Source organism: Oncorhynchus gorbuscha, linkage group LG25 (assembly GCF_021184085.1).
Source record: "Oncorhynchus gorbuscha isolate QuinsamMale2020 ecotype Even-year linkage group LG25, OgorEven_v1.0, whole genome shotgun sequence".
Taxonomy (NCBI): domain Eukaryota; kingdom Metazoa; phylum Chordata; class Actinopteri; order Salmoniformes; family Salmonidae; genus Oncorhynchus; species Oncorhynchus gorbuscha.
The window spans coordinates 20,961,556-20,980,280 of record NC_060197.1 but is presented as its reverse complement, the minus strand read 5'-3'; the positions used below and the strand labels follow the sequence as shown (position 1 = coordinate 20,980,280).

General features: G+C 42.3%; 1 protein-coding gene across 2 annotated transcripts in view; it reads left to right on the top strand.

Moving 5' to 3' along the window:
- Positions 1-4,820: 4,820 nt before the first annotated feature.
- Positions 4,821-18,725, top strand: part of tnfsf10l (TNF superfamily member 10, like) — a 71,596-nt gene continuing 57,691 nt past the window's right edge. Inside the window, exons 1-2 of one of the 2 annotated variants that reach the window (XM_046328750.1) lie at positions 4,821-5,030; positions 5,188-5,386. In XM_046328750.1, coding sequence (XP_046184706.1) covers positions 5,243-5,386 — 144 coding nt within the window. In that variant the 5' untranslated portion in view covers positions 4,821-5,030; positions 5,188-5,242. Of the gene's footprint in view, positions 5,387-18,725 lie in introns of both variants that reach the window. The other variant, XM_046328749.1, reaches the window with a different exon arrangement.

The window sequence follows — 18,725 nt, the reverse complement described above, 5'->3', positions numbered from 1 at the left end:
TCCACGCACAGAGACAGCGTGGTGAAGAAGTTGCAGCAGCGCCTCTTCAACCTCAAGAGGCTGAAGAAATTTGGCTTGTCATCAGAAACACTCACTGCACAATCGAGAGCATCCTGTTGGGCTGTATCACCGCCTGATACGGCAACTGCCCCGCCCACAACCGTAAGGCTCTCCAGAGGGTAGTGAGGTCTGCACAATGCATCACCGGCGGCAAACTCCCTGCCCTCCAGGACACCTACACCACCCGATGTCACAGGAAGGCCAAAAAGATAATCAAGGACAACAACCACCCGAGCCACTGCCTGTTCACCCCGTTATTATCCAGAAGGCGAATTCAGTACAGGTGCATCAAAGCTGGGACCGAGAGACTGAAAAACACCTTCTATCTCATGGACATCAGGCTGTTAAACAGCCACCACTAACATTGAGTGGCTGCTGCCAACATACTGACTCATCTCTAGCCACTTTAATAATAAAAAGTTGGATGTAATAAATGTATCAGTAGCCACTTTAAACAATGCCACTTTATATGATGTTTACATACCCTACCTTACTCATGTTATATGTATATACTGTACTTTATACCATCTACTGGATCTTGCCAATGCCGTTTGGCCATCGCTCATCCAAATATTTTTATGTACATATTCTTATTCATTTCCTTACACTTGTGTGTATAAGGTAGTTGTTGTGAAATTGTTAGATTACTTGTTAGATATTACTGCATGGTCGGAACTAGAAACACAAGCATTTCGCTACACTCCCATAAACATCTGCTAACCATGTGTATGTGACAAATAACATTTGATTTGGTTTTTAATATGATGAAGGCGCAGGTAGATCAGGGACCGGTGCAGCTAAGCTATTATTTCTGATGTCAATCTGCTCCAAACCTCTCGCAGTTACTCCCGTCTGCTTAGAAGCATGCTGCTGCTTTCGGTTTCCTTGGCAGGCAAGTTCCATTTAGCACAGGCCATTCAGATCGGGACAGATGACAAGGCGTTGTTGAGAAAGACAAACATTTCTCTCCATAAATTTGCACAGAATTGAGATTTGTGTTTTAAGCATAGCCGCATTGGAACTTCGGATTGTTAATTCTGTCCTGGACAAGTACATAATAAACACAGCTTGTACAGCTTCTGGAAACGTTCGTTAGCTATTCCAGGCTAAGCGGGCTCCATTGCAACCTAGCTATGGCCGGCCGGGATGTCCTTGTCCCATTGCACTCTAGTTACTCCTGTGGTGGGCCGGGAGCATGCATGCTGACACGGTCGCCAGTTGAACAGTGTTTCTTCTGACACATTGGTGAGGCTGGCTTCCGGGATAAGTGAGTATTGTTGTCAAGAAGCAGTGCGGCTAGATAGGGTCGTGTTCTGGAGGACGCATGGCTCTCGATCTTTGCCTCTCCCTAGTCAGTACGTGAGTTAAGATGGGACAAGACTGTAACTACCAATTGAATATCATGAAATATCCAATTGTATATATGAAATATATACAATTATTTCCCTTCACTGGAACTAAGGGGCCTAGCCAGAAACAAACTATTATTCCTCCTCCACCAAACTTTACAGTTGGCACTATGCATTGGGGCAGGTAGCGTTCTCCTGGCATCCGCCAAACTCAGATTCATCCACCGGACAGCCAGATGGTGAAGTGTGAGTCATCACTCCAGAGAATGCTTTTCCACAGCTCCAGAGTCCAATGGCGGGGAGCTTTACACCACTCCGGCCGACGCTTGGCATTGCGCATACTGATCTTAGGCTTGTGTGCAGCTTCTCGGCCATGGAAACCCATTTCATGAAGCTCATTCCATGAAGCTCAATACGAACAGTTATTGTGCTGACATTTCTTCCAGAGGCAGTTTGGAACTCGGTAGTGATAGTTGGAACCGAGGACAGAAGGTTTTTATGCGCTATGTGCTTCAGCATTCGATGGTCCCCATTCTGTGTGCTTGTGTGGCCTACCACTTCACTGCTGAGCCGTTGTTGCTCCTAGATATTTCCACTTCACAATAACAACATTTACAGTTGACCGTGGCAGCTCTAGCAGGGCAGACATTTGAAGAACTGATTTGTTGGAAAGGTGGCATCCTACGATATTTCCACATTGAAAGTCACTGAGCTCTCCAGTAAGGCCATTCTACTGCCAATGGAGATTGCTTGACTGTGTGGTCGATATTATACACCTGTCAGCAACAGTGTGGCTGAAATAGCCAAATCCACTAATTTAAAGGGGTATTGACATACTTATATTTATTGTGCATGCCATGTTCATATGATGTCGCAGTGAGAGTGACTAACAAAATTAATGGGGGCCCCCTAGAGGTCAGGGTCCCTGGGCACATGCCATGTGTGTCTGGTCAGTAATTCAGCCATGATTACTAGAAGGTTTAGATTGCTGGCTAGACTAATTTACCTAGCAATCTATAAAGTGCTGACATGGGCTAATTGAGTGACTGTCAGTGACTGACATACAGTAAAAAAGAGGAAAACTGCTGGTGCTCTACCAAATTTCCAAATTGCACATTGTGTATTCTACTATACTAACTAACAGTAAGCTGAACATACTTTTTGAGTTGGGGGCCCCCTAGCGGGGCAGCTGCTTATGTCAGTTATCCCTAGAAACGGCACTGTGTGTGTGTGCGTCCGGTGTGTGTGTGTGTGTGCGTCCGGTGTGTGTGTGTGTGCGCACATGTTTGTCTGAGGTGTGTTTCTGCCTGCCTGCGTGCGCGGCTGTGTGTGTCTGATGTATTCCCCAGTTCAGATATCTAACATGGCAGGAATTTAGATTGTGAACTTTTGCCTCCCACATTTGGCCAAGGGCAGCCCCTTCCGCGGGACACAATTACGGACAGGAACATACACACACACATAGGCAGAAACATACACACATGCAAAATATATATACAAAGAGCCCAGGTTTAGACGGATACATGCACAGAGTTTCAGAAGAGTAGCCTTCACGGCAAGGTGTGAGTGAGTGAGTGAGTGAGTGAGTGAGTGAGTGAGTGAGTGAGTGAGTGAGTGAGTGAGTGAGTGAGTGAGTGAGTGAGTGAGTGAGTGAGTGAGTGAGTGAGTGAGTGAGTGAGTGAGCGAGCGAGCGAGACAGAGAAAGAAGTGCTGGCTTGCTACTGGGCAATTCCAGAGTAACAGAGTGAAACTGAGACTCAGATTTTACCCTTTAAAATGTATATCAAACAAAAATGCATGATTGCAAAGTTAAACAAATCATAGAACTCTATGCACAAGGACAACCTTTAATAATTTCCACGGAAAATGTTACAAAAACACAGTTACTTGAAGAACAGTGCATAGGCAAAGTTCGGTAACAATGAAGGTTTGTGCTGTTTGTGCCATCATTTTGTTACCAAACTTTGCATCTATATCTCGTGCATGGATTTGTATGGTTTGTTTAACTTTGCAATCACCTATTTTTCCATCCAGGCAGTTTACAGGTGAAATACAGTGTGAACACGCACACACTCCTTTTTGTCTGTATAGTAACACATGTGGATTACATACATTGATAATTTTCTGCAGTCCCAGTTGCACAGTAGATAGGCTACCACTACACTACCCATTGTTTCCACGTCTTGGAACCAACGAGGAATAGACGTTGAATTGACGTCTGTGCCCAGTGGGTACACATTACAAGCCTGACTCAAGAAAAGGTTCATTTGTCTCTCAGAGACATATACTGTATATCATTTCATCTCTGTAGGTCATTGGTTCAAACACTTTTTTTTCTTCGAGTCCCCCTATCATTTGAATCAAATGATTGCAGCCAGCTCTGTCATATGAATGTCTGATTGGTTTATTGTTGCTCTTCAACGCAACCATGTTGAACATCTCTGTGAAGAGTTTAATTCACCTTTGACATCAGCAGCAGACCTGTGGTTTCACCTCTTTACAGGGATGGGAGCATAAAAGTGACAGCGCTTTCGTTCCCTTGCTTCCAGGAATTATGAGAGGGAGATGCCATAGTCATTTGGAGAGGTAGAGAGGAATAGGCTAGCCATACTTGTTTGGAAAAGGGATCACCACACATATGTGCGCTACTATGAAGTGTAAGAATCAAAGTACCTGTGCCAAACTATTTGGGGGAGAAAACACCCAAAACAACTGACCTTAGATTAGTCAGTGTCTGTGTCTGGGGATGATTTATTCATAAACCTAGGCTACTCCCTTTCTCCCAGGGCTCTGTTCGGTCAGTCGGTCTTATAACAAAGTTTGAGGGGGCGAGGACCTCAGGGCTGTCTGTCTGGCGGGGTCCCAAAACCACAGTCTCCCCCACAATCTGTCTCCCATCTCAATATAGAGCATACACTCATGGAGCAATGAGACAAGCAGTGGTACCCTTGGCTCACACATGACCACACAGCTGTAGAGACCAGAGACAGAAAGGAAATCAAGATTATTAATAAAGATAGTCAGACATATTTACAACGCTAAAAGCAGTCACTTATCTGTTCCCATCTATCTGCTTATTTTACAGTCATTTCAAATGCAACTTAATGCATCTTCATTGGGAGTTTGTGTTTGAGATTAAAGTTGTTTATTTTACCATAAATGCTTCCCTTTTAGTTTCACAAATGTAATCTATTCTTAATAATAAATATAAGTTCGATGAAAAACACTTAAATTTGTAATTTTTCATGATAAAAAAAAGTACCATTGATTTCAAATACACATTTCCATAGCCATACTAACAATAAAATAGACGATTGCCAAGGGAAAGTTCAAATATTTAATCAAGGCTCAGTTTTCTAGAGTTTGGCTAAATATTTGTCCGATTCTGTTCAGTGCAGTGGCAGTGGACTCTCTCAGGAGGTAACTGAGAGGTTAACACCACGCACGCATCTCTGTTTTGAAGGAACTGGAGCGGAGGCAGGCTGCGCACACTCTCTGTCTGCAGGATTGGAACGTGGTTACCCCAGTCAACTTTCTCTCAAGTCGTCGGGGCAAAGAGGAAGAAATACGAGGAATAGGATAAACGACTGGAGTGGTTACCCTCCTTCTCCTCCTCACACGGTAAATTGAATGAAGGGGCTCTTTCCGACTCGAAAAGTATGAAACAAGCTCATGTAGCCTGGGCATTGATTTAATATACCCGTCCCGTCCTTGACTTCGTTGTTGTTTTTGACGGTTACACATGTGTCGGGAATGCTACCATGGCCACGCCGAACAGCCTTCAGCAGCAGCAGGATTACTTCAGAAGCGTCAGCAACGAATCCACAACGTATATGATGGTCCCGGCCACGGCAAACACGCGTCGCGATGCCGCGCCATCCAAGATGTGGATCGCAATGGTGGTGATTGTGGTGATCGTTCTACAGATTGCCTCGACCACCGGACTGTTCGTGTACCTGAATATGTCAGTATCACAGGTAAGGAATTGTTTTTTGTTTAGTGGATTGGATAAGGAAGAGGGAGAGAGGAGGGTGTTGGGTTGGCCGCAGCAGTAGTGCAGTTTTGGAGTTTAACGAACACTTTGTGAATAAAGTGCAGCAGTGGAGTTTAACGAACACTGTGAATAAAGTTTCATGACGCGACGTGCTTGATGATTTCCAACACTGATGTGGACGAACTTTATGCACGATTTGACAACGTTTTAGGAAATCGTGTGACCGAAAATGTTAACTGGCATGTCGCCTGTCTGACAATAGCGGCCAACCATGTTGTTTGTGTTAGATTGTGCACCAATAATCTAACAGTTGTGGAACCCCGGTGTAGCCTTACACATTATTTGTGGTTTTATTTAGACCTCACGTTTTCTGAGCAAAAAATAATAATAGTACCAGTCAAAAGTTTGGCCACACGTACTCATTCAAGGGTTTTTTATTTTTTATTTGTATTTTTATACACTTTTCTACATGTAGAATAATCGTGAAGACGTTAACTATGAAATAACACATGGAATAATGTAGCAACCAAAAAAGTGCTAAACAAAATATATTTTAGATTATTCAAAGTAGCCACCCTTTGCCTTGACTGCTTTGCACACTTGGCATTTTCTCAGCCAGCTTCATGAGGTGGAATGCATTTCAATTAACAGATGTGCCTTGTTAATTTGTGGAATTTCTTTCCTTCTTAATGCGTTTGAGTCAATCAGTTGTGCTGTGACGTGGTAGGGTTGGTATAATGAAGATAGCCCTATTTGGTAAAAGATTGAGTCCATATTTCTTCTAGTGCAGTCACAAAAACCATCAAGCGCTACGATGAAACTGAATCTCATGAGGACCGCCACAGGAAAGGAAGAGCCAGAGTTACCTCTGTTGCAGAGGATAAGTTCATTAGAGTTACCAGCCTCAGAAATTGGCAATTAACTGCAGCCCAAATAAATGCTTCACAGTTCAAGTTAGACACATCTCAACATCAACTGTTCAGAGGAGACAGCATGAATCAGGCCTTCATGGTCAAATTGCTGCAAAGAAACCACTACTTAAGGACACCAATAAGAAAAAGAGACTTGCTTGGGCCAAAAAACGAGCAATGGACATTACTGGTGGAATTCAGTCCTTTCGTCTGATGAGTCCACATTTTCACTTTTTTTGGTTCCAACCTCTGTGTCTTTGTGAGAAGCAGAGTAGGTGAACGGATGATCTCCGCATGTGGTTCTCACCGTGAAGCATGGAGGAGGAGGTGAGGTGGTGTCAAGTTGCTTTGCTGGTGACACTGTCTGATTTATTTAGAATTCAAGGCACACTTAACCAGCATGGCTATCACAGCATTCTGCAGTGATATGCCATCCCATCTGGTTTGTGCTTAGTGTTTCTATAATTTGTTTTTCAACAGGACAATGGCCCAACACCTCCAGGCTCTGCAAAGGCTATTTAACCAAGAAGGAGTGATGGAGTGGTGCATCAGATGACCTGGCCTCCACAATCACCCGACCTCAACCCAATTGAGATGGTTTGGGATGAGTTGGATTGCAGAGTGGAGGAAAGGCAGCCAACAAGACTGTTGGAAAAGCATTCCAGTTGAAGCTGGTTGAGAGAATGCCAAGAGTGTGCAAAGCTGTCACTGAGGCAAAGGGTGTCTACTTTAAAGAATTGAACACTTTTTGGTTATTACGTGATTTCAGATGTGCTATTCTACAATGTAGAAAATAGTAAAAATAAAGAAACCCTTGAAACCCTTGGTGTTCAAACTTTTGACTGGTTCTCTAGGACCCTGTATGGTGTAACTTATGAATTAAGGCTACTACTAATAAATAGTATTTTTTTTAGCTAAGAATATAATACAATAAACAATTAAATAATGGGGAAAAAGACCAGTATATTTGAGATTTTATTTTCATTATATGCAAACATAGTTTGGAAGTATGCTCGTGGCCTGGGCGGCATCCATTTGTTTGAATGATGACCCATGTCAATCTTGGTAACAACTCTGACTGACTTCTTTATGGAACAGTACATTTTGGGTGGTTGCCTGGCTGGTTCCTGAGAATACGAAGAAAGGAGCAGAAACATGAATTAGTATGCCAAAATGAAGAAGAAATGCTACTTAAACATATTATTATGATGTAGAAGAACAATTTGCATGCAGCTGTTGTCAGCAGCAGCCAAAAGAGATCCTCTGCCTCTGATCGTTGAGTTACTGCCAGACTGAGCAAAACATAGATGGTGTGTTAAGTCAATTCATGATTAACTAGGCTATTGAATCACCAAGACTTATTATACCATATATAATACTTTAATAAATCATTTAGATACATACCTCCTGTCAGTCCACTGGCCATCACGTACTTTGAGGTCAGCAACAGTTTTCTTTGACTTCAAGAAAATAGTCCCCTCACTGAAATACTCATATAATGAACAATTAGATCATTTCCAATGTCAGGCTTGGTCTGTAGCTCTATTTTTCATATTCCATAATTTACATTTACATTACATTTAAGTCATTTAGCAGACGCTCTTATCCAGAGCGACTTACAAATTGGTGCATTCACCTTATGACATCCAGTGGAGCAGCCACTTTACAATAGTGCATCTAAATATTTTAAGGGGGGGGGGGTGAGAAGGATTACTTTATCCTATCCTAGGTATTCCTTAAAGAGGTGGGGTTTCAGGTGTCTCCGGAAGGTGGTGATTGACTCCGCTGTCCTGGCGTCTTGAGGGAGTTTGTTCCACCATTGGGGAGCCAGAGCAGCGAACAGTTTTGACTGGGCTGAGCGAGAACTGTACTTCCTCAGTGGTAGGGAGGCGAGCAGGCCAGAGGTGGATGAACGTAGTGCCCTTATTTGGGTGTAGGGCCTGATCAGAGCCTGGAGGTACTGAGGTGCCGTTCCCCTCACAGCTCCGTAGGCAAGCACCATGGTCTTGTAGCGGATGCGAGCTTCAACTGGAAGCCAGTGGAGAGAGCGGAGGAGCGGGGTGACGTGAGAGAACTTGGGAAGGTTGAACACTAGACGGGCTGCGGCGTTCTGGATGAGTTGTAGGGGTTTAATGGCACAGGCAGGGAGCCCAGCCAACAGCGAGTTGCAGTAATCCAGACGGGAGATGACAAGTGCCTGGATTAGGACCTGCGCCACTTCCTGTGTGAGGCAGGGTTGTACTCTGCGGATGTTGTAGAGCATGAACCTACAGGAACGGGCCACCGCCTTGATGTTATTTGAGAACGACAGGGTGTTGTCCAGGATCACGCCAAGGTTCTTAGCGCTCTGGGAGGAGGACACAATGGAGTTGTCAATCGTGATGGCGAGATCATGGAACGGGCAGTCCTTCCCCGGGAGGAAGAGCAGCTCCGTCTTGCCGAAGTTCAGCTTGAGGTGGTGATCCGTCATCCACACTGATATGTCTGCCAGACATGCAGAGATGCGATTCGCCACCTGGTCATCAGAAGGGGGAAAGGAGAAGATTAATTGTGTGTCGTCTGCATAGCAATGATAGGAGAGACCATGTGAGGTTATGACAGAGCCAAGTGACTTGGTGTATAGCGAGAATAGGAGAGGGCCTAGAACAGAGCCCTGGGGACACCAGTGGTGAGCGCGCGTGGTGAGGAGACAGATTCTCGCCACGCCACCTGGTAGGAGCGACCTGTCAGGTAGGACGCAATCCAAGCGTGGGCCGCGCCGGAGATGCCCAACTCGGAGAGGGTGGAGAGGAGGATCTGATGGTTCACAGTATCGAAGGCAGCCGATAGGTCTAATTTAAAAAGTATATTTATTTGTAAGAGTAAGCTAGCTAACTTGTAAAGTGGTTTATTAAAGTAGCCTAGCTTTTTCAGGTAGCTAGCTAGCTTACAAATGGTGCACCCATTCTAATATAGTATCTTACCCATAGTTCATCATATGACTTTGGCTTCATATATTTGAATTAAATAATCAACTTTGTCTACCTTAAATTGAAAAATAGTATATTTTCAGGTTCAACCACCTTCCTCTTGAGTCTTCATGCTTTAATAGCAGTTGGTTTTTGATCAGAAGGGCAGTTAATTTGAAATGATCAAAGGTTCTATATAGAACCCCTTCATTTGTATTTATTTTAAAGCAATAGGAAATCATGTTTATAAGAATGTTTTTATTATACACATTATTTCCTCTTGCTTCTAGCTAGCAACAGTGCAGGTTTGTATGAACCTTGCGGTTTGCCACTCTGACCTCTAACAATTTTGTAAAATACAAATTCGATCTCCCCCTGCCATAGAGTTAAGGTGTCAGATGTCCGCTAGCCATTTCATGATATTTTAATTTGACCTTTATTTAACCAGGCAAGTCAGTTAAGAACATATTCTTATTTTCAATGACGGCCTGGGAACAGTGGGTTAACTGCATGTTCAGGGGCAGAACGACAGATTTGTAACTTGTCAGTTCGGGGGTTTGAACTAGCAACCTTCCGGTTACTAGTCCAACGCTCTAACCACTAGGCTACGCTGCCGCCCCCAACAAGGTCAACAAGGTCAACAAGGTCAATATCAACAAGGTCTAACAAGGGTTAGCTTTTGTTAGCTGTTTGCAAAAATCCACATCACACTCTGGGGTAGGGGTAAAACCCTCAAGGTGTATATAAATATATAACCTTTTTTTAGTAAAGTGATCTTTAATATCATCCAAAGAGCCAAAGGGTTCTATATAGAGCCCCAAAAGAACAATATTTTCTAAGAGTATAGGCTACATAGCCCAATAACAGCGTAATGTTGCCTATTCATAGTCAATCTGAAAATGCTGTATCTACTAACCCTAACCCTTTTTTAACCCTAAATTTAAACCTTTACCCTAATCTCTATTCTAAACCCAACACTAACCCAGGGGACCCCATTTTGATACAATAACTTTCTCGTGAGCCCAACCACGATAAAGAAAATTGTAATTAACAGCGTTTAAAACAAGTTATGGCAGAACATTCTAACATTCTAACTTATGACATTCAATTGGGGCGGCAGGGTAGCCTAGTGGTTAGAGCGTTGGACTAGTAACCGACAGGTTGCAAGTTCGAATCCCCGAGCTGACAAGGTACAAATCTGTCGTTCTGCCCCTGAACAGGCAGTTATAACCCACTGTTCCTAGGCAGTCATTGAAAATAAGAATGTGTTCTTAACTGACTTGCCTAGTAAAATAAAAAAATAAAATTGCAAATTAGTCTGACAATTTCTCTGAGATAGGTGTGCTTGATGCATGTCGCATGGTAAATTCTCAAAGTCAGGAGGCGTGGTCGACAGTGTGTACCGCGAACGTGTCTTTTCTTGCTCGGGAATTGAGAGACAGAACAGTATGTCTTTGTGAATAGCATCCCCCATGAATAGCATCCCCCGACATGTATCTTGGCCCTCATAGCTAACATCCATTTGGAGAGCATAAGGTGGGGAGTTTGAGTCGTTACTCAGCTTCCTTTTGATTGCTAGCTATATCATCAATTCTTAGTTTGACAGTGTTATCGGACAAAGGTATTGATGTGAGGTTATGCCTCTGCCTCCCCTCACATTGTTTTCACCATATCAATTGTGGCCGGTAATATCAAAGTCTTTGCAATAGTGTGTGGTTTTTGTGGAAATTCATACTGAGACGTTGTAATTTCTTCAAACAATCATCTTTATTTAATATCGATTTAATTATTGCAATAATGAGACTAGGCAACCCAACACTCTTGACTTTAGGGCCGAGCAGACCTCCACCTGGCTTAGTCTCCCAGATGCAAGAATGATTTTGAGACCATTTAGGAGTAGAACAATCCCTCATTATCGCTGGTGAAACCCATTCTTGACCATACGCCCATATTAGCTACAGGGAGCTTGAGTGGAGTCCATAAAAACACAGCATTAGTAGAACAGATGTCTTACTATTTGTTAAGTATTCATTTTTAACCATTAATCAAATAAATCGGGTAAGTAAGTAATTTTTCTATCACAGGTTTCATAGCGTAGCAGGCTTAGCCATTAAGCTATAACTAGCAATACAAATGGCTGTTTGAGATACAAATAAGATTACTACACAGATTGCTTGCAAGCTAACAGTACGCTTTAACTTACAATAAAAATGACTGACAAAATTAGACACTTATAATATCTGAAAATAGAGTTAGTCTTACCCGTCCGTATACATGGATGAACACTTCACGGGAGCGTGTCTTTTCTATTTGGTTTGAAGTTAGCTAAAACTTGTTTGGCCGTTGTGTCAAGTCATCCCAGGTCACACTGATCGTGTGCAGAAAGTAGACCATCACAATTTGTTCCCACTGATCTTCAGCGAAGCCATATTGTTGAGAGCAGTAGCAACACTTTTGCAGTTCTCCATGGCTAACACTATATTTAACATGTTATAGACAAGCGTGCTACATGGCAGACCAACCTGAACTCATTTCTTGGCATGTCCAGCCCATCCATTATCTCAGTCAATCACGGTTAGCGGGAAGGTTCCTGGCTTTTTCCTGTAAACTAGGCTTGTAATTTAACAATTTTATTCGTATTTACAGATGGCATACACATTTGTTATTACGGCAATTCTGCCAAAAAACAATTTATGTAAAAAATAAAAGAACGTTCAAATGCCTCTCCTGTGTAGTGATGTGCGACATTGGTCTAGCCTCTTGAAACGGGTCACATATGTTTTATATATACGGTTGAAGTCGGAAGTTTACATACACTTAGGTTGGCGTCATTAACACTTGTTTTTCAACCACTCCACAAATGTCTTGTTAACAAACTATAGTTTTGGCAAGTCTGTTAGGACATCTACTTTGTGCATGCCACAAGTAATTGTTGCAACAATTGTTTAGACAGATTATTTCACTCAATCACTATTCCAGTGGGTCAGAAGTGTACATACACTAAGTTGACTGACTTTAAATAGCATGTAAAATTCCAGAAAATTATGTCATGGCTTTAGAAGCTTCTGATAGACTACAGTAAAAGTCCTATATTGACAACCTGAAAGGCCGCTCACCAAGGAAGAAGCCTCTGCTCCAAAACCGCCATAAAAAAAGCCAGACTGCGGTTTGCAACTGCATTTTGGGACAAAGAGCATAATTTTTGGAGAAATGTCCTCTGGTCTGATGAAACAAAAATAGAACTGTTTGGCCACAATAACTATTGTTATGTTTCGAGGAAAAAGGGGGAGGCTTGCAAGCCGAAGAACACCATCCCAACCGTGAAGCACGGGGGTGGCAGCATCATGTTGTGGGGGTGCTTTGCTGCAGGAAGGACTGGTGCACTTCACAAAATAGATGGCTTCATGAGTAAGGAAAATTAGGTGGATATATTGAAGCAACATCTCAAGACATCAGTCAGGAAGTTAAAGCTTGGTCGCAAATGGGTCTTCCAAATGGACAATGACCCCAAGCATACTTCCAAAGTTGCGTCAAAATGGTTTAAAGTCAAGGTATTGGAGTGGCCATCAAAGCCATGACCTCAATCCTATGAAAAATTCGAAAAAAATCGTGTGCGAGGAAGGAGGCCTTACAAACCTGACTCAGTTACACCAGCGCTGTCAGGGGGATAGGGCCAACATTCACCCAACTTGTTGTGGGGAGCTTGTGGAAGGTTACCTGAAACGTTTGACCCAAGTTAATTTAAAGGCAATGCTACCAAATACTAATTGATTGTATGTAAACTGACCCACTGGGAATGTGATGAAAGAAAAGCTGAAATAAGTCTCTACTATTATTCTGACATTACACATTCTTAATAAAGTGGTGATCCTAACTGACCTATGACAGGTATTTTTTACTTGGATTAAATATCAGGAATTGTGAAACAGTTTAAATGTAGTTGGCTAAGGTGTATGTAATCTTCCTACTTCAACTGTATAAGCTTGTGAGCAAAGTACTTGCGCAGTTTAGTGGGATCAATCCGCCCACGGAGAGAAGCACGAGATTGAACTTCACTTCACTAACTGGGAAAACTCTAGAAAGTTAACACTAGCAACCCCTTTGTGGCAATTGTGACTGAATCAATGCAACATTATCTAGTGATGCACTGATATTACATTTTTGGCCGATACCGATATCTAATATTTTCCTTGCCAAAGAAAAACTATACAGAAGACCATTTGTTTTTACATTTGTGGCATTAAGCATTCTAGTACAGTAAATAGTTAACAAACACACACAGCGGTCTAAGGCACTGCATCTCAGTGCAAGAGGAGTCACTACAGTCACATCTGACCGTGATCGGGAGTGCCAGTGCGGCGCACAATTGGCCCAGTGTCGTCCAGGTTTGGCTGGGGTGTGCTGTCATTGTAAATAAGAATTTGTTCTTAACTGCCTTGCCTAGTTAAATAAAGGTTACACACTGACCGAAAAGTTTAGGTTGGCATTTACGTATATCCCCATCCCCACCTGTGTATGTAACATTTCACATAATCACAGTTTGTCTGCATCGAAGTAGCGGTCCTTGTATCTAGCGTCGAGCATGGTGGCGACACAGTAAAGAGGCTCAGAGAGCTTGTTCACAGCCTCGAGTACTTTTGTTTTAAGCCCACGGTCTGTGTTGGCCATTTTGTTGAGCAGGCGTTTGATGCCATGACAGGGTATCCAGTCTGCTGAAGATGCAGTTGAGTCAGTTGTTCGAATGGAGCTAGGAGTGCTCATGTTTCCAAGTTTCAAACATGTTCTCAAATGCCTTTGAAATGGCAGCAGCGGTATGAGAACCAGAACCAGACTCATAATGCTCACAGGGCTGACATCGCTGGTCCAAATGTCAGTCGTGAAGCTAATAACAGTGACGCTCATGGATGTGAGTTTCAACAATACTGTATAACTCTGGTTGGGCAACATCTGAAAAATAGTGTGTACTGGGGCTCGACCAGTCGGCGAAAGCCAACATCATCCACGACAGAGCACTTGATTGTCAAGGGCAATGAATTCCATTATCATTAAGCATTAATGGATTTTGCCTTTTGAGTTGTCTTGTTGAAATGTTCTTACTCTTAAATGACTGCTCGACTTGAACTTTTGGTAGTGTGCGCTTAGTATTTTTCTGCTTTTGTTGTGTGGCACTGTGTTTTTTTGTTACGTAATCTACTTACGTTTATATAGTTATGCACGTCAGCTTTGACATCAGTTTTGCACATCGGCGTCGAACAATACATCGGGCCGATGCTGGCATTTTTAGCTAATATCGTCCGATTCTGATATGCTCACCGATATGTTGCGCATCCCTATTAATAACATATACAGTGGGGCAAAAAAGTATTTAGTCAGCCACCAATTGTGCAAGTTCTCCCACTTAAAAAGATGTCTGTAATTTATCGTAGGTACACTTCAACTGAGACAAAATGAGAAATCCAGAAAATCACATTGTAGGATTTAATTAATTAATTTGCAAATTATGGTGTAAAATAAGTATTGTCACCTACAAAACGAATTGCAAAGACAGGCAAATCAAGCACACAGTGATACAAGCATAGCTAGTAGCTACTGAACTAGAGAAATTGTTCAAATTAACATAGTTGTGGCGCATGCTTTTTTACATTTACATTACATTTAAGTCGTTTAGCAGACACTCTTATCCAGAGCGACTTACAAATTGGTGCATTCACCTTATGACATCCAGTAGAACAGTCACTTTACAATAGTGCATCTAAATCTTAAAGGAGGGGGGGTGAGAAGGATTACTTATCCTATCCTAGGTATTCCTTAAAGAGGTGGGGTTTCAGGTGTCTCCGGAAGGTGGTGATTGACTCCGCTGTCCTGGCGTCGTGAGGGAGTTTGTTCCACCATTGGGGGGCCAGAGCAGCGAACAGTTTTGACTGGGCTGAGCGGGAACTGTACTTCCTCAGTGGTAGGGAGGCGAGCAGGCCAGAGGTGGATGAACGCAGTGCCCTTGTTTGGGTGTAGGGCCTGATCAGAGCCTGGAGGTACTGAGGTGCCGTTCCCCTCACAGCTCCGTAGGCAAGCACCATGGTCTTGTAGCGGATGCGAGCTTCAACTGGAAGCCAGTGGAGAGAGCGGAGGAGCGGGGTGACGTGAGAGAACTTGGGAAGGTTGAACACCAGACGGGCTGCGGCGTTCTGGATGAGTTGTAGGGGTTTAATGGCACAGGCAGGGAGCCCAGCCCAGAAGGAAGAGGGAGAAGAAAAAAATGGCAGCTTTAAGGAACTCATCCAGAGCTCTTTGACTTCTGACAGAAAGCCATTGTAAGATATCAGATTGCAAACAGTTTGTAGTGAATTGCGTACAATTGTAACTTCATCACCTCATGTGCGCACACAAGAGACTCCCTGAAAGATATAGAAGCTATGGACTCACCGGCTCTCGCTTTCTCCCATTGTGCTATTTAGAAATAAATGCGTGACAGGCTCAACTGTTCTGGGTAACTCCGGTAAGCTTCATAATGTGGCTGGTGAAATGAAGAACGCAATTGTAACGTTTGAAGGAGACCAAGGCGCAGCATAATTTGTGGTCATCATATTTATTTAAATGAGAACCAGCAACAAAATGAATGTACCATTCTGAAGGCTACAAGAGCTGTACAAAAACAGGATCCCACAACATACGTGGGAAAAAGGCTACCTAAGTATGATCCCCAATCAGAGACAATGATAGACAGCTGCCTCTGATTGGGAACCACACTCGGCTAAACACAAAGAAATACAAAACATAGAATTCCCACCCCACATCACATCCTGACCTCACGAAATAGAGAAATGAAATGGCTCTCTAAGGTCAGGGCGTGACAGCAATCTGCTTCAACATATTGCACAAGTTGACTGCAGGTATTAACTTAAAAGGTAGCTACAAATATTCAAATTTATTGAACAAATTCAAATAAATAGTTTTGAAATTGACGGTATTGAATAACCATCCTGTGTCTTTTTCCAAATACACTCGGTTTATGACATGTTATTTTCCCTCTTGTCCAGGTGGGATAGGGCAGTGCGAAGTACAATTGTATGAAAAATGGTGTAGGTCCAGGGTGTCTGAGATGATGGTGGTGTTGTGTGTCATGACCAGTTTTTTTTAAAGCACTTAATAATTACAGATGTGAGTGCTACAGGGCGATATAGGCATGTTACCTTGGAGTTCTTGGGAACAGGGACAATGGTGGTCACCTTGAAACATGTTGGGATTATAGACTGGGACAAGGAAAGATTGAAAATGTCTGTGAAGACACTTGCCAGTTGGTCCTTGCATGCTCTGTGAATGGGCCGGTCCTTGTATTCCATCTAGCCCGGAGGCCTTGCAAGTGTTAAAATGATTTAAAAGTTTTGCTCATATCCAATGGAGAGTGAGATCACACAGTCATCCGGAACAACAGGGGCTTTCATGTTTTCATCAAGTGAGCATGAAAGGGATATAACATACACTAGTCAAAAGTTGTAGAACACCTACTCATTCAAGGGTTTTTCTTTATCTTTACTATTTTCTACATTGGAGAATAATAGTGAAGACATCAAAACTATGAAATAACACATGGAATCATGTAGTAACCAAAAAAGTGTTAACCTTCCGCCTTCGGAACCCCTCGACAACATTCCGCTGAAAAGGCAGTGCACGAAATTCAAAAATATTTTTTTGAAATATGTAACTTTCACACATTAACAAGTCCAATACAGCAAATGAAAGAAACTTGTTGTTAATCTACCCATCGTGTCCGATTTTCAAAAAGGCTGTACAGCGAAAGCACAACATACAGTGGGGCAAAAAATTATTTAATCAGCCACCAATTGTGCAAGTTCTCCCACTTAGAAAGATGAGAGAGGCCTGTGATTTTCATCATAGGTACACTTCAACCATGACAGACAAAATGAGGGGGAAAAAATCCAGAAAATCACATTGTAGGATTTTTAATGAATTTATTTGCAAATTATGGTGGAAAATAAGTATTTGGTCAATAACAAAAGTTTCTCAATACATTGTCATTGCCAACAAGGGTATATAACAGAGGTCAAACGTTTTCTATAAGTCTTCACAAGGTTTTCACACACGGTTGCTGGTTTTTTGGCCCATTCCTTCATGCAAATCTCCTCTAGAGCAGTGATGTTTTGGGACTGTTGCTGGGCAACACGGACTTTCAACTCCCTCCAAAGAATACTTTTTTGCCCCACTGTTTGATTATGTTAGGTCAGAGCCAAGTAAAAAAAACACCAGCCAGAGATAGGAGTCACAAAAAGCATAAATATATAAACCTTTGATGAGCTTCATCAGATGACACTCATAGGACATCATGTTACACAATATATGTATGTTTTGTTCGATAATGTGCATATTTATATCCAAAAATCTGTTTACATTGGCGCGTTACGTGCAGTAATGTTTTGATTCCAAAATATCAGGTGATTTTGCAGAAATACTCATAATAATCAAACTGTTATTCCCATAATTAAAGATAGCGATTGCATTAAGGAGAAGTCTGTGTCAGATTTTTTAAAAACTTGACGGAAAAAGCATAATCTGAGTACGGCGCTCAGAGCCCAATCCAGCCAAAGAAATATCCGCCATGTTGGAGTCAACAGAAGTTAGAAATAACATTATAAATATTCACTTACCTTTGATCTTCATCAGAATGCATTCCCAGGAATCGCAGTTCAACAATAAATGACTGATTTTCTTCTATAAAGATCCATAAAGTCCATAATTTATGTCCAAATAGCTACTTGTTGTTAGCACTACGTCCAGACAAAAACTCAAAGTTCCATTACAGGTCGTAGAAACAAGTCAAACGATGTATGGAATCAATCTGTATGATGTTTTTAACATAAATCATCAATAAGGTTCCAACCGGAGAATTCCATTGTCTGAAGAAAAGCCCTGGAACGAGAGCTAACTCTGTCGGGACCGTGCTTCACGAGCCTGAGACACTCTGCCAGACCCATGACTCATTCAGCTCCCATTTCCCCCTCCTTTATAGCAGAAGCCTGAAACAAGTTTCTAAAGACTGTTGACATTTAGTGAAAGCCTTAGGAAGTAGGCCAAGCTTTTAAAAACTACAAACCTCAGAATTCCCACTTCCTGGTTGGATTTTTCTCAGGCGAAAGCCTGCAATATGAGTTATGTTATACTCGCAGACATCATTCAAACAGTTTTAGAAACTTCAGTGTTTTCTATCCAATGCTACTAATAATATGCATATATTAGCATCTGGGACAGAGTAGGAGGCAGTTCACTCTGGGCACGCTATTCATCCAAAAGTGAAAATGTTGCCCCCTATCCCAAAAAGGTTAAATACATCCAAATATATTTGAGATTCTTCAAATATCCACCCTCCAGCTTTGCACACTCCTGGAATTCTCTCAACCAACTTCACCTGGAAAGCTTTTCCAACAGTTTTGAAGGCGTTCCCAGATATGCT